Genomic DNA, 16,774 nt, shown 5'->3' on the forward strand with positions numbered 1-16,774 from the left:
AATAAGTAATACCAATACTTGTTTATTTGAAAGGCCCCGTGTAGGCGTCTTCATTCAAGTTTTCCCCGAATAACTTACAGGAAGAGAGGCGAGGTGAGTTTAGGAGAGAAACTAGATAATTGTGGGAAAACAGTGTACGGTCTTGTCCCAGGAGAGGAGCGAGAACAGATAAAAGGAGACAGCTTAGAGGGCTTGTCCAGGCCACTTAACATTTCCTGTAATACAGAGTGCTAACCTGGCAATAATGCTGACAGTACGTTGCACAAAGCTTCGGTTTTCACCTCAGTTTCGGGGAAATTCACAAGAGGCAGGTTGGTTTTTTCACCAGGTGGGAGTTTGTTCCAAGTATTTTTATCCTTGCTGCTTTAAAATTAGAAATGATTCACATACTAATAAGTAAAGAAACAAAGAGGGAGACTTGGAAAAACAAAATCACGGGCAGGTTGGAATAACAGTGTGCATATTACACTTTGTTCAACCTCCCACAAAGGAGCCATCTGTTATTTTGTAACTTGTATCTGTTTTGCCTGGCGTGTTACAAGGAAGTGGAATTACCTACAGACGTGAAGAAATCTTGGCATCGGATGTCGCTTTTTAAAGGTCAGATGTGAGACAGGCAGAGTTAATCATAAGATCTATCGGTTTATCAGAAGGGGTGCAGCGGTCTTATCTGTGTGTGTGTGTCACGTGTGTGTGTGTGTGTGTGTGTGTGTGTGTACCTGTACAGAGTCCAGCTCCGTGGGCGGGGCCTCCCTCCTTCACTTGCTTGACGAAAATGGTGTCCATTGGCTCCAGACGGTTCCTCTGTCTCCCTGGCAACGAGAGAGAGAGCGCGCATGCACACAGGCGATTGGTCACACGGTGAGGAAGAGCAAGAATGAGGCTGTATTGCACTAGAACGGCTGAGACAATGTTACAAATGCTGCAACACTGCAGTATATTTTAACTGTGATATGTATGAGACTGTACGGGGATGTTTCTCACTTTGATGTATATTGATTAAAGGATTTTCTTGGCTTTGAATAACAAAAAAAAGGCAACTTGAGGCTGAAATATGTCTTATTTACATGCTCTATCTACAGAAAACAGTTGTATGCATAGTAAAGTAAAGCTGCAATCGATTAGTTGTTTGGTCTATAAAATGTCAGGAAATGGTGAAAAGTCGATCACTGTTTCCCAGAGCTCAAGGTGACCTCCTCAATTGTCTTGTTTTGTCCCGACCAACAGTCCACAACACAAAGATACTCAGTTAACTGTCATAAGAGACTAAAAAAAGCAGAAAATATTCACATGAGAAGCTGGAATCAGAAACATTAAAACACCGACTATGTGCAGGTTTCACTCATGTGAGTGTCCTGCCTCGAATTCCACACCTGCTATTATTGTTACTACGCATATCTCTATTATTATTATATCATTGTTATTGTTATTATTGTTATTATGCTTCTCTGTGTCTCTCTCCCCCTCCCTCCCACTCTCTTTCTCTCTCAACCCGACCAGTCAAGGCAGATGGTCGCCCAACTAGAGTCCGGTTCTGCTTGAGCTTTCTTCCCGTTAAAGGGGAGTTTTTCCTGCTGATGTCGCCCAGTGCTGCTCATGAGGGAGTGTTGATTCCACTGACTCAAATATGAGGATTTTATCGTACATGATAGTAAATTATAGCTATTTAAAGAGATCACTTTGGGGAAGTTCTGGGAAGTTGTGAAAGGCCTTTTTCACTTCTTTTTGACATTTCATGGACTAAACAATTCACTGAGAAAATAATCTGCAGGTTAACTGATCATGAAATTAATTGTTAATAATCGCTGCAGCTCTAATACATACCTACACCTCTCTGAACACATGTAGAAAACATTCACTTATATGAGCAAGCAGAATAAAGCACACAGGAAAAGTTATTATTTGCTCTTCCAGTACATGAAAAAATGCTGAAAAAATAGAAAAAAATAGAAATTATATATATGCAGCTAGATCTAGAGTTTGCGTGTGCACCCATTCACAATCATAACAAGTAGACTTACTACGCAGAGGATTTCTACTGTTTTTTTCAGTAGTTTGGTTATTAAAAGACAAAAACTGGTGTTTATGAAACAGGTGACACGAGAAAACCAATCCTTCCTCTTCCCAAAACACATCCATACATCCCCTGAACCGTGGATCAGTCTTTTCCTCCCTCTATCTCGTCCCCTGTCCCTCCTGTCTCATCCTTCAACTGACTCTACTCCGCTGTCAGATGTGTCCTGAGCTCCAGAGCAGCGAGGAGAGGTCACAGTGTGCTGACAGAGCGACACGCAGGTGAACCACGAGGGGCTTTGGTTTCATGTGGTGGAAAAAGAGACGGCACGCGCCATGTTGTGTGAAGTACACGAGGCGAGCTAGAGAAAATCCGACAAACTGAGACAATATAAAGCTTCTTTAAAATGCATAAAATGTGTATTTAAAAACAGTGATTACGTGTAGCGACTGAGTCTGACTGAGACAGTGAGAGAGAGCAAAACTGCAACATCAGAGCATCATTACTGTTGTTTTGTGTGGGGGGATGCAGACGCAGGGTCTTCCCATGAATCCCCAATCTTGTGTTTACACAGCAGACACAAGCAGTTATGACTCAGAGTTGCTGCTAGTTCTGGTGAATCCTGAACAGCTGGACTGCTGGAGCAGACGTGGCTTCAATGTGTTTAATCATCATTTTACTCAGCGTTTACTAGGAATATTATAATCCTGAACTATTTTCTCGAAAATCTGGACTATTTCCTGCCTGTAGCTGCTTTGAAGTAAAAAAAAAAAAAACTCTATGCTTTTAAATTTAATTAAACTATCACTGATCATTTTTATTGACAGAAAACATCCCAGTGTTTCCAGTATGGGCTGTTGTACAGTAAGCATGTCACTTCAGATATCCTTTTCCTTCTCCAGTCTGTCTATTTACCACTCTGCTAGCTCCCTCCTGTGGCTGAAAATGTTACTGCAAAGGATTAACATTTGTAAAGGTACATTGTTTTAATTTACAGATTAACTGTATAATAGGATCTAACAGCAACACAATCTCTAAAGGGTGTTTAAAAGATAAGTGACTGATAGATGTCAAACACTCTGATTCTCTTATTCAAACCTTACAGAAACACTGTAATTACCACCAAAACTGTCTGAAAAACTATTCTGAAAACTGAGGTTTGATCCCTTTAACAGCAAATCTGTGCTTTTAAACCTGCTGATTCATTGTTAAACCCACTGTGGAGTCAGCTGAGATGTCAACAAGGACTTGTAGGCTTGTTTTTGATCCAGCAGAAGGCAGCAAAGCACATCAAATGTCTGTTATCTCTCTTACTGGGAAACAGTGTGAGATTTGTGAAGGGCAACACTGTATTTCCATTCATGCTCTCGCTGGTTATGATCTAACTGGGAAGCCCGGGTGGCCGATCACATGACAAAAAAAACATGACATATAAAAACTGGCTCTATTGCAACCCCTTTTCACATTTATTACATAACATGTTGAGAAACTGGACCGATGCATTCATGCGCGACAATGTTAACACAGTATACAGATGTCAACAAATGACCCCCCACATCTATGCCTTTCCTCAGTGTGTGTGTGTTTGTGTGTGATTGTGTGTGTGTGTGTGTGTGTGTGGGTACTGGGCAGATTCCCAATCCAGAGCCAATCTCATACAGCTCCAACTCTACAGTACAAATTGGATACTGGAAGTTTCCGTGCCCTGCCTGCAGCTGGATGAGCAGGATTAAATGTGGAAATCTAAAGCTTTGGATATTTTTTAATGCTCCCAACTGTCTTACCAAAGCATAAACGACTACGTGGATTAATGAAATACATCAGTCCGCTTCAAAATGACTTTCGGCCGTTTCCAAAACACAGAGTTAAGAGTTGAGTAACCGCAGCTTCTCTTGGGTGGTACTGAGGGCAACGTTTTACTAGTGGACGAAACACTCAATACTGCATGTTTATATGGTTTTACACCACGAGGACGCTTGTGCAACTAGTAAGCGAGAGCGTGTTTGAGGCAGAACTTGGCCTTAAAGTACATTGTGTTCAAACTACATGTGGCTCAATATTATGGTTAACAAAAACTATGTTGTGGTGGTTGTTTGAGCCAGTTACATGAACTCATGTGGTGAATTTTATCCCCTTCAGCACCTAAAATAAACCAGAATAATTTATTCTGGCCCCAATCTAATGTTTTAATGATTGTAATGATTATTTTCAGAACCAATTTTTCTGCCTATTATTTTGTCGTTGACTTTTTTGTTTATAAATGTCAGAAAATATATCATAATTTACCAGAGCCGAAAGCTAATGTTCCTAAATGTCTTGTTTCCTGCAACCATTAGTCCAAAACTCTTAGATTCTCAGATTATATATTGCAAAGAAAACAACATCTGAGTGAATTTTTTGGCGTTTTTGCATGAAAGACTGAAAGAATATCAAAATAGTTGCAGTTGAGGTTTTTCTGCTGATCAGCAACATGATTCATTGACTATTCATTGCAGCTCTGACTACAACCCACATGACTCCTCATATTTAATCAAAAATCTAAATATTGATCATAGAGCTGCAACCATTAATCACCAACTATTTGGACAGATGAATCATCATTTTAGTCATTTTTTTAAGATAAAATGATTTAAGCTTTTCTGTCATATTAAACTGAATATCTTTAGATGTTGGATTGTTGGCATTTTTCACTATTTTCTGACAATTTATAGACAGATAATGGAAATAATAGTTAGCTGCAGCCCTAATTGATAACTGTGCAATTCCAAAAACTTTGTCTATCTTCAGAGTTTGAAATTTGAGTCTAAAAATATAAAGTTTGTTGGCTTCTCCCACATTTTTTGAATTTTCAGGCACAGAAAAGCAGAAAAATGTCTCAACTCATGTCTAGTTATACAAGACATTTCTACTCCTTAGTGCGGATTTTAAACAACCCTATCTGATCCGATCTAGCGGTGTACAGCGAATGACCATCTACCTCCGTGGCTGGGTGTCAGCGCTGCTCTCTGGCCTGGACGAGCTCTGGTTTGGCTGTGGTCCCTGACTGCACAGCTGGGCCTGGTTGTGTGGGCCAGATCCCCGCTCTCCCGTTGTTTTGGGTTAGATAATGTTATTCTACAGAGGGCTGGGCCCGCTGCCCACTGACTGCATTAACCCTGGCGTAATACCTCTCCGTCCAAACTCGCTGTTCTTTACCGTTTGTATCACTCTCACATTTACAAGTACCGCGCCCACACGGACAAGTACGAGTATACGAAAACACACAAAAACCTGTGCAGATGTGTCGCTTGTTCTTGGTTCTCACACAGAGGAAGAGGTGTTTTTTCCTCCAACTTTCCCAACACTTCAAACACCATGTGTGTGTGTGTGTGTGTGTGTGTTTAGATGGTTATCTATGTCAGGTCTGCTCCAGAGGAGAAATATGAAAATGGGAGGCACATGATCCTGGCACAAGAAGGTCCCCCCAGAGTGTGGGAGGGTCAGAACACAAGTCCATTTCGCCTAAATCCCTAAACTCCAAACTTCCTTCAAGAGCACAGCATGTTATATTGTCATACTTCTGCTCAAAGAAAAAGAATTGCTTGAACACGGCAGATGAAAATAAATACTGTAACTCTGTCTGTTTCTCCCCGTCCTATGAAGAACCACCGACTGCGTACAGGTTCACACACAAACTACTTCCAAGCACAACTTTACTTTGAAAACTTAAAACTCTGCTGAAACACCTGCGTACCTCCGTCCTGACCTCCTCCAGACACTTTTACAAACCCACATCCTTACAAATTGTGTCAGATGGCGAAACCATTTGTACGAAGGTGCCGGTTTCAGATGGACGGGTCTCGTTTCAGTAATCGCTGCGCTTTGCAAACAGCCGCGGCTTTATGTCAGAAGCCTCAGCACACACCGCGGGGAGGGTATGTCAATACGCCTTAAAGCCCCTGTCATCTCCAACAGTGTCAAGTTAGAAGTTAGTCCTTGCATGTAAGTAAATATTTCATGCAGCACTTTACTAAACAGTTATTATAAAGTGTTTCACAGACAGAAGAAGCCTGGCTGATACTGGACTTTTGAGGCCAAAGTGATAACAATAAACCTTTTACTTTTACAAACACGCCTTTGATTCCATATGTTTCCCCATTTATTATACGACAAGGGCTGCAACTAATGGTTAGTTTCATTATTTGTTTGGCATATAAAATGTCTGAAAATAGTGAAAAATGCCCATCACACTGTCCTAAAGCCCGAGCTCATGTCTTCAAATTGGTTGTTTTGTCTGACCAACACTTTAAAACCCCCAAAATATTCTGTTTACTATCACATGTGACAAAATAAAGCAGCAAGTTAAGATACAACATCATTATAAACTACCCTAACCCTAACCCTGAGCTATAATAAACTATTCTAAATCGAGCATGAACTTCCAAAACAAAAAAAATCTGAACTCGACTAGCTTTTTTTTACTGCGTTTTCGACTGTATCTCCAGTCTGTCTCAGCGGATGTTGAGTTGACTCAGTTGTCCTCATGTGACCCATGAATGAAACTTCCATTCATAACTGATGCCAAAGACCGTTTCTGAACAAAGACAAGCATCCAATACAATCTCCACCCACACCACCACCTGTGATTGAAATTCCACACTTGGGTCACGTGATGACAACCGAGCAAACGTTTTCTCCCCGAGGAGGAGATGTGGTTAAAAGCTTCGGACCTGAAGGTAAAAAAATCTATTGTTTTTCATTCCTGTACTACAGTGTCTTGTTCTTTACAGGCTACCATGTTCACAGATAGTGATATAAATGTAGTAAGACAGATCAGGCTCTAAAGAGGAAATAATAGAGACAGATAAAACATAAAAACATGGACAGAAGGTGTACAAACTGCAAAAAAAAAATGTCACGTGTGACCAAATATGTGCTTGTAACACCCTGCGGGGTTAAATCCCGGAAGGCCTGGGATCATTTCAAAGTCACTTCCATGTAGAAACACATGCCTGTCACCGCTGCTACATCTGTCCACTCATCTGACCGCTCGTCATTGCAACACACACACACACACACACACACACACAAACACAAAAAGACACACACACACACACACACACATCTGGTGTTTTTTCCACCACAGAACAGGAAGGTGGTGTAGTACTTTCCATCACTTTTTTTTTTTTTTCTCTAGGAATTTCAAATACCAAAATCCACCCAGGGGAAAGAGGATATGTACTGACATTACTCTGACCACACAGCAAAAAAAAAAAAAAAAAAAAAAAAAAGAAATCTTATGTTTTGTTTTCTTTCTGTAAAACAAGCCAAACATTCTCCCAGGGGGGGGTTTAAAGGGAAATTTTTGGATTGTTCAACCTGGACCCTATGTTCCCATCGTTTGTGAAATTGGTCCTGAGTGAGAACGCTTCAGCCAGCGGCCGCAAAAAACAGCCTTTAGGGTAATTGCAATCCCGTCAGTGCACGTCTTCTAAAAGTGCTTGTTGTTGCCACTGACGACTTCGCATCGTTATCAAAAGTTTCTGATTGAAATCTTGTGAGAGTCGAGTTGCTGCTGTACTGTAGGACGACGGTGGAAACATGAGTGAGTGTTAGAGAGAGGAGAGTGCAGGGAAGATTTTGTTATGTATCTCAGTGTTATCTGAAATGTTATTTAGCCGTCTTCCTGCAACAACCCAACTCTCACAAGATTTCAGAGCGATACTTCTCCTCCAGCGAGTCTCGGTTAGACACGATAACAAACAGACCGGATCGACTGAAAGGTAAAGAAAAAAAAAAAAGGTTTTTTTTCTCTGTAGAGATCCTTTCCATAATGTTGTCAGACACTTATAAATCTGGACATCTGGAAACAGATGGGCTGACTTTATCCTAAAACTGTGTCTCTTGCTTCTATAAATTTGTTTGAAGCCAAATGTAATTGGATATTTGCTTAAAGGGGACGTATTATGCGCATTTCCAGGTCTATGTTTTTTATTCTGAGGCTTTACTGGAATATGTTTACATGATTTACAGTTCAGAAAACAACATATTTATCTTATACTGGCTCCTGTCTGTTTAAGGCCCCCCCACTCTGTTCTGATTCTCCTGTTCTGGAGGCTACATCAATAAACAGAAGTGGTAAGGTTTCACTTCTTTTTCTTGTTCTTTACTCAAAATGAAAACTTCTCAAATATATCCGCACATGTTCGAACCCGAATCCGTTCCAAAGTGTGAGTGGACAACGTGAAAACCCGTAGAACAACCTTATCAACAAAGGCTATCAACAAACAGCCATTTTTGGAACTTTAACAATGTTTAACATGGACATCCGGTATTATAACAGCATAAAAATAACAGAAAATTGTAAAAAGCATGATATGTCCCCTTTAAAAACAGGTGTTAAGAATTAATACTTAATGATAATGATAACCTAGATGGGTGGGTGTATGTCATAACAAATAAACAAGTTGTCAGATTTACAATTACTAACACAGAAGATAACTATTCTGTATACAAGTCACCAGAATGAGACAAAAGGAAGATATTTAAACAACTAGATCTGGTGAGTTTAGTTTAAGGCCTGATGGAAACAAACATAATGGAATAGTAGACGTCACACAAAAACAATCTTAGACAGAACAGGGAGACGGGTTCTATGACAAGCCTTTATTTGGTCGAGCATATTGGTAAAAACAGCGATGGTTTCGATCTCACAAGGTCTTCATCGGGTCAGAGACAGTTTGTGCCGGAAGAAGGTTTTCTGTTCTGTAACTAGTTTTTTCATCTTCAAGGTTTTTTGGACTCGCTGTCTCTCAGAGAATTAGGTGAGAACATTGAAACCACTCTCATATTTGTAAATATGAAGCTACAACCAGTAGCCAGTTAGCTTAGCTTAGCATGCAGACTAGAAACAAGGGGAAACAGCTAGCCTGGCTCTGTCTAAAAGTAACATAATCCCCCTATCAGCATCTCTGAAGTTGACTAATTAACATGTTATACCTCGTTTGTTTAATCTGAACAAAAACCAAAGTGTGACAACAAAATGTGGATTCAGGCACTGGAGGGTTATGTTAGGGGACTATTCTTGGCCAGACACAGTAACTTCCTGGAGTTTCCTCACTTACCTTTAGACAGAGCCAAGCTAGTACTAGTTCTTCATGTTTCCAGCCTTTATACAAAGCTAAGCTGCTGCTAGCTGTGTCCTTAATGAACTGATCTGAGAGTGATATCGATCTTCTTATCTAGCTCTTTCTCTTTTCTCAAAATGTCCAACTGTTGCTTTGAGAAGTCAGAAAGTTGTAGTGGGGAAACAGAAAGAGGTGGACAGGGAGAGGAAGAATGTGAATACAAGAAAAGAAAGACAAGAGGGGAAAAAAGAGAAAACAAACACTAATATTTAGTGCACAGCTTTGTTAAAGAAGGTGGGGTATTAAAAAGGCAGCTGGAGCATAAAGGGGAATTCTGTTTGCTAGAGCTTCCTTCCCTCTGCAGAATTCATGGGAACAAACCAAAATCTGAACAAAAAAAAAAAAAAAAAAGAAAAGAAGAGTTGGAGAAATAAAGCTGGTATCTGCAGAGAAAAGTGTTTCACGTTGAATGAAAAATAAATATTTGAACAGATGGAAACATTTTTATGTTGCTTCTCTTGCTGCTCTGAGGTATCGCAGCTTCATAAGCGTAGCGCAAAACGCTTCGCTCGGGTTTTACCCTTCGACAACTTGCTAAAATACACGACTGAAGAGAGAGACGGGACATACAGGGAAAAAAGAAATGGAGACAGAAGAGGGGAGGGAGGAAGAAGAGGAAGTGAGATAGAGAGGAAGATTTGGGATAAAAGCTGCTTGGTATGTACACAACCGCTGTGAAAGGAAATAAACAGATCCATACTTGAGACGCACGCTGAGTAAGCAACATCATCGTGTTTCCACGATGCACCTACATACTGTGCGTTTGTTTATCTGTGTATCTACGTCAGTGCGTGCGGGACCGTCTGTGTATTTTCTGGAGGTTTGAAGTGTTTCCAGCGGCAACACCCAGCTAGTCAACATGCGGTCGACATGCCCCCCCCCCTCCTCTCTCCCTCTCTCTTTCTCCAAACACCAACAGCCTCATCACACACTGGCCTGGAGTCAAGCAAATAAACTGCAGTGCAGCGCGCTGGGGAGAGGCTGCAGTGAACATCACAGACCTGACTGGGGCAGAGAAAACCGGAGAAAACTGCAGAATGCGACTTTTTTTTTTTTCCCCCTTTCCACATTAAAATAACTCGACACATGGGATGTATTATCTGTCTGTGTCGGTGCGAGAACGACGATGTTACGGATGTTTTTTTGGGGCGTGTGCCCCTTCGCTACAGTGTGCTGGAGAGCTGCAGTGAGCTTGGTCGTCACATAGCAACGTTAACAATTTGTAGACATCACTGAGGAATGTTAAATGTTAAAACACAGCTCCGATCTCTTTAACGCCTGGTTGTTAGTTCCCCTCAGTGTCTGGCTACGTGTTATGTCATGACAGCATCTTCTCTCTCCTACAATTTTATTTGTTAATTTGTCTTTTTAATTATTATATAAATATCGCAAGAATGCTAGAAATATAAATACTATCATATTTAACTGAAATGTAGATCTACGTTGTGCATTCTTGCAATTAATTACGTATAAATAAAGATAATGAAAGCCAGAAACAAACAAAAAAAAGCAAATATGGATGCCTTCAAAAGGAGAAAAACTAATAATTTGGTACTTTCTTCCAGTAAAAAGGCTGCTTTTCATCAGCTGCATGTCTGGTCATGAAAGGAGGATGTTAACACGGAGAGACCAGGGAGGGTGATTACTAAATGCACATGTGCTTCTGCTTATGCTTGAGTGAAAAATCCTACAGTAGTTCCAAGAAAATGTTAAATATCCAGCAGATACAAAAAAAATTTCTGACTATTTAGCTCACCTCTAATAACTAGAGTCACTAAATACTTGTTTTTATACCTCATGCATGGTTTCCAACTGCAAAATACGCTTCGATATTTGCAATAACACCATCATGTGCTTATTAATATCATAAATGTTTTGTGGCCCTTGTTCTGACGTGGCCTTACAAGGAAATTCTTGTCGTTCCCGATATCCGTTTCTGACTGATGCCCTGCTACCTGTCAGCGTCGTCGCCGCTGCTGCTGCGTCTCCGAGCATGCTGGGAAGCGAAGAAGGATTTATGATCAGCTGGAGGCGAGCCAAGTGACTTCCTGTGGCAGAGGAGGTGGGTGGGTGTGGGGCTCTCCAGGCACCTTCTATTGAGTTTGGAGATGAATGCTCGTCATGCACTCACCGCATACTATTTTATGACATCAGCACGCACCGGTTTTACTCCTTTCAGGAAGGGTCGCGTTAAGGAATTCAAAAAAAAATAAATAAATAATGCCATGCAAGAATGTGTAGCCACGCAAATCTCCCTGAAGGGGTTTTCTCTTGCCACAGCGGGACCCTATGTGTGTTGTTTTATGTTTTTGAGGCCTGTGTTGAATGAGGCGGGAGAACATGGAGGGGTTAAAATGGTTAAGGGTGTGGGGGGTAGGGGGGGGTAGCGTGAGGAATGTGACACCAAGGGCCAAGAGGGATGATGAGGGACACTTACAGGAATCTCTCAATTTCCCGTTGAGAGCTGTTTAAGAGTCAGATTTATCACAAAAGGGGGAGTGGGATTTATCATCCCCCCACCCCACCCCCCACACACACACACACCCCCCACCCTTTAACCCAGGATGCTTCCCTTTCACTGCCCACTCATGCCATAACAATTCCCTGAATCACACCTAGTAGAGCTTTGGATGCATTTCAAGCCAAACTAACAGCTGATGATGATAATCCCCCCCCCCGTTTATTTCAAACAAAAAACTGCTGTTTCTGCCAGAAATGTATCAAGTGGTTTTTGCTTTTTCAGAGAAAGATCTATGAGACACTTTGCTTAAACGAGCAAATAAAAATGCCTGCATAAACTGGCGCCACATCACTTGAATACACAAAAAGTGTATCTGTTTAAATAAAACAGATTTTTCAGGACTGTGCTGTTGCTGTTTCGGGTTGAGATACAAGGAAGGTGTCGTTGTGTTATGATTGCGAGAGTCTCTCACTGCCACACGGACATGTGATGATGGGCTGTTCGAGAAGGCTGCTGATGAAGCGCAGCAGAGCGATCCCTCCTGCATTCACGCTGGGCTGCAGACGTGAGCGGAATACTGAGGGACTGGAACGACGAGCCGGATGCTCTGAGGAATGCTGAGGCTCTGCCAAGCTAACAGCACAGCGCTGACTGCCACTCCGAAGAGCAGCAAAAGACTACGGCTTAAAACGCAACAGACACTGCCCGTCTGCCTGCCTGACAGCCTGCAGAAAAAGACAACTTCACCTGCAACATATTGTTTGTACTGGCTGTAGCACCGATCCCGGGGTGAATCAGTGCATTTAAAAAAAACACTATCAATGGGATTGGATCAAGCTGAGTAAATTAAGCTAATGAGACACAGATCCAGACACAAAGAATCATCAAAATGCATCTATTTCATTCTATAAGGAGTCAGAATACATTAGAGTAATGGACTGTCAATCCTAATTTGATCTCTGGTTTTCTGTGCCGCAGTCTTTTTACTATGCTCATCATAACACCTGAGGTCCCAGCTCACAGTGCACAATGCATGCAGCAGTTAAAAAAAAAAAAACCCAGTATATCTTTCCACACTTACCTCGGCTGCCGTTCTCTTCATCCTAGAGGGAAAAAAAAAGAGAGACGGTAAATGTCAGATGTTTTGTTTCTTTAGATCGTCTCTTTACCGGTTTTGCATGATGATATTCACGGGTAGATGCAAAACAGTTCATTTGAATCTACCGTGTCAATATATGTTGAAAGACTAGTGTTACATCATACTTTAAAAACACATCATTTTCATTGTCTAATCCCTAAAACCGTCCCGCCATCTACCCATCCCAATCTCCAAAACCCTCCAAATGTAAGGATTTGCTGCTTTTTCCCTTTTTTTTTAATAATCATTATAAATGGAATATTTGGGGGGTTTTTTTGGACCTGTACTGGCAGGCTTTATTGCCGCTTCAAGGATTGTTCTCTGCCATTAGAAGAGCCAGACAAAAACCAGATTTAGCTGAATAGTTCAAATTGATGACAGACGGTTGCTTCTTTTGAATCTCTAATAGCGAGAACTAATAATTACTAAGAGGAGTTTTATGAAGTTTGATCTAATTGATGTTTATAAAGGAAGGAACCTAACAGGAAGCAAATATTCCTACAATTTATTTAATTGTTTTTTTTTTTTAAGGAAAATGTGCTACGCTATTTAACGAATATTAGGATTGTGGACTGCTTTTGGCAAGTTTAAGATCACCTTGGGCTTTGAGAACTTGTGCTTGGAATTTTTAAAGCGTTTTCTTTGCCATATTATTCTTTATTGTTTCCAAGAAAACCAAACAAAACCATGAAGCAGAAAAGGCACAATCGAGTCACAACAAATAAGAAAAGACCAAATAAAGACACTCGACCCTACAACATATTCCAACATTTCACAGACTAATCAATTAATCGAGTCATCAAAACAAAAACAAACTGATAGCTGCAGTCTTAAAATCATCTCTGAGCATTGACGGAGGGACGAGATGATCCATAGAGACAAATAGAAGCCTCATTATCATTAAACACATCTACATAATTGGAGCAGTTGTGTTGCAGGAGGACAGATGGGGACAGGAGCGGTCCAGATCCATCCATGTGCCAGTTCGGACAGAAAAAAAGCCACTTCATAGCCCATGCTTGTGTTTTTTTTTCTCCCCTGTTTCCTCAACACATAAAACCTTCATTTCCATCAGAGCCCCCCCCCCGTTTAAAATCCATACTCCCGCTTTAATCCACCTCCCCCTCAGTGACACATACTGTATCCTTTAAGACTCCCCTGCTCTCCCACGGCTTTCCTTAAGACAGCCTGACCCTCTTCAAGCTAACCCCAATATCCTCAAACTGTGATTAGTCAAGAGCTCCCATCCAAGACCTTAAAAGTAATTACAATTGAATGTGATGAATGTACAAGGATGAGGATTTTTTTTTTTTTTTTCCCTCCCCTTGCTTGCTGCGGTTATGTAATGGGAGAACTGGTTAGGATCTACAGTGACTGTGACCTGACTGATTTAAATCCAAGGTTTTGAAATATTTCCCAGAATCATGTCTTATGATAAGAAGGCTGCAGAAAGACTGAAGACAGCTACAAGCCAGACACATCTTGCTGAGCAACAGCTTGTTTTAGTTGTGTAATTCTGTATACCGTTGCCAGCTGCTAATGGCTAATGGATGCTAAACGGACCTACCAGTTTATTAAAATGGATTTACTGCTTTAATTTTGTTTGGTATGCATCTTAAACCGCTGAGTTAGGGGTTTTTAAGATAACAAACTTGTCTACAAAACCTTCAAATCAAATTATTAAGTTACAGCGAGATCACAGAAGCACATAGTGGCCCCCGGATTGTACTTAAAAAGTGTCCAAAACAACATTGTGATAACCAAGAAGTCCTCTGGGAGAAACTGTCTCTCTCTTTGATTACACAAATGTCTGAAAATTCAAACTGCTGTGCCATAGTTTCTCTTTCAACACGCGGAACTGAAGCCAAAGGCTATAAACACAACATACTATGCTAACGTTGTAGGAAATCCTTCTGTGCAAAATGAAGAGGTTGTCAAAATACACTTCAGAGAAAAGTAAACTGAACTTATCATGAATTATCACCTACAAAAACTAATACGGGGGAGGTCATGATAAGCTTTTAGATAGCCGCCTCCGAACGCCGGCACATTTTCCCGTTAAAAGTGTGATGTGGTATTTACCTAAAGCCCTTTAGTGTGTGCTACTCTGTGCCCATTAGGAGGCGGAAGTGCTGTAACGTCAGGATTAATACCAAAGGGCAGATTGGTGCTGATGTTATCCAGAGGATGGCTGGCAGACTTCCCAGGTTGGGATCATCACCCCGTTGTTGTAATAAAATTACTGTTACACTGCTACAGAGCGCTACGCTTTAATGTCAGTGATGGTCAGAAGTGTCAATAATGACTCATAAGTACAGATATTTGAAAATTGATTCCTATTTTCTAACAAAATGACTATAAAAATCTCAACTTCAAAGAGATTTGAACAGATCAAATATTGATTTTATTTCCAAGTGCTTACATAATGTTTACAACAGTTACCAGTGAGATAAAACTAAGCTTCCTCCCAGTTCCATGCAGGTTTTAGTGTGTAAACACACTGAACTATTTTGATTATAGATCTTTGATGCTGTTTTTTTAAGCAGAAATGGAACATTTTGCTGGTTCCAACTTACAATTTACAAATTCATTTAGCAGCTTTTATCCAATGTGACGTATATCTGAGAGCTGATTCAACACAAGCAGGGATCCAGTCAGGAGAGAACGACGTCATAAAGCTGAGCTCAAGTCAGACAGGAAGTAGGTGCCAGCAGGCAGTGCACAGAGGCATAGAGTGCATGGTGCATATTTTTCAGTAAGCTCAGGAGTTTGGTAACTTGTTCCACCACCGGGGAACTAGAGAAGAGAAGAGTCTGGCTCTGTTGTGGTGGCAGAACCAGACGCCTTTCATTGGCAGAGCGTAGACCTGAATGAGGGAGTTCAGGTAGGCGGGAGCTGTTTTTGTTGCTGTTTTATAAGCAGGCGTCAAGGTTTTGAATTTGATGCGGGCAGCGACCGGGAGCCAGCGGAGGGATATAAACAAAGTCGGGTGACGTGTGCTGTTTTGGGCTGGTTGACGACCAGACATGCCGCCGTGTTCTGGATCATCTGAACGTACATGTGGGGAAGTCTGCCAGTTAGGAGTTGCAGTAGTCAATGCGTGATAACTCCTCAAGTCTGAATATTAACAATTTTTCTATGATAGTAAACTGAATATTTGGGGGTTTTAGACAGTTTATCAGACCCAAGAAGACATTTTAAGATGTTACAGTGGACTCTGGGAACTTCTGATCTGCTGACATTTTACAAATTTCACAATTAATCGAGAAAATAATCTGTAGATTAAGCCAAAAATGAAAACAATGGTTAGTTCCAGCCCTGATGAACAGTACTGTCCACAGTTTATTGCACAAAGGATACTGAGGAGCTGCTCACAGCTGGAGAAAATTAAAACAGATTGTTGATCGTGACAAAATAACTCTCAAGAAGAAATTTTGGAAAAAAAAAAAAGCTTTTTCTTTGTAAAGTTTAATTAGCAGTGGCTTTCCAAAGCTGCAGTTTGATCAACATCCATCAGCACACATATTGTATTGCATGATTTCCAGTTAGTACAAAACAAAATACATTGATTCCTTGTATACTGTCAGCTAAAACAGTATAGTATGAAAACTTATTGTATGTGATTAGTAAATAGTATGGAACTGTGGCACAACTCTAATGTCCCGACTGCACTGAATGCACCGGTGTTTGTCTAGGGCCGTGTTCAAACAGCAGCTGAGAATCATAATTTTGATGATGTTTTTCCCTCGTGTCACACAAATCTGATGTTTTCTAATCATTGTGGACACTAAAAAGCTAAATAGAGTCACATTTTATGATTACAATCTGGAACGCTGACCAGTAGTTATAATTTCTGGGCTCTTGACAGCGAGGCCAGAGTTAGCGTGGAGGACAAGAATCAACAAAAGGAGAGAAAGCAAAACAGTCAAAGTGGTGTTTGGAGAAAGGCCTCGATTCAGTCCGAATTCAAGAGCACACGCGGTAATAAAAAAAAA

At 40.9% G+C, this 16,774-nt stretch overlaps 1 protein-coding gene across 2 annotated transcripts in view; it reads right to left on the reverse strand.

Moving 5' to 3' along the window:
• LOC122972436 (rho GTPase-activating protein 21-like) overlaps positions 1 to 16,774 on the reverse strand; it is an 87,331-nt gene that overhangs the window by 24,401 nt on the left and 46,156 nt on the right. For both annotated transcript variants that reach the window (XM_044339543.1, XM_044339542.1), the window contains 2 exons: positions 12,723 to 12,744; positions 720 to 812 (listed from right to left, as the gene is read on the reverse strand). In XM_044339543.1, the coding sequence (XP_044195478.1) occupies positions 720 to 812; positions 12,723 to 12,744 (115 nt within the window). The remainder of the gene's footprint in view (positions 1 to 719; positions 813 to 12,722; positions 12,745 to 16,774) is intronic.

Source organism: Thunnus albacares, chromosome 21 (assembly GCF_914725855.1).
Source record: "Thunnus albacares chromosome 21, fThuAlb1.1, whole genome shotgun sequence".
Classification (NCBI taxonomy): domain Eukaryota; kingdom Metazoa; phylum Chordata; class Actinopteri; order Scombriformes; family Scombridae; genus Thunnus; species Thunnus albacares.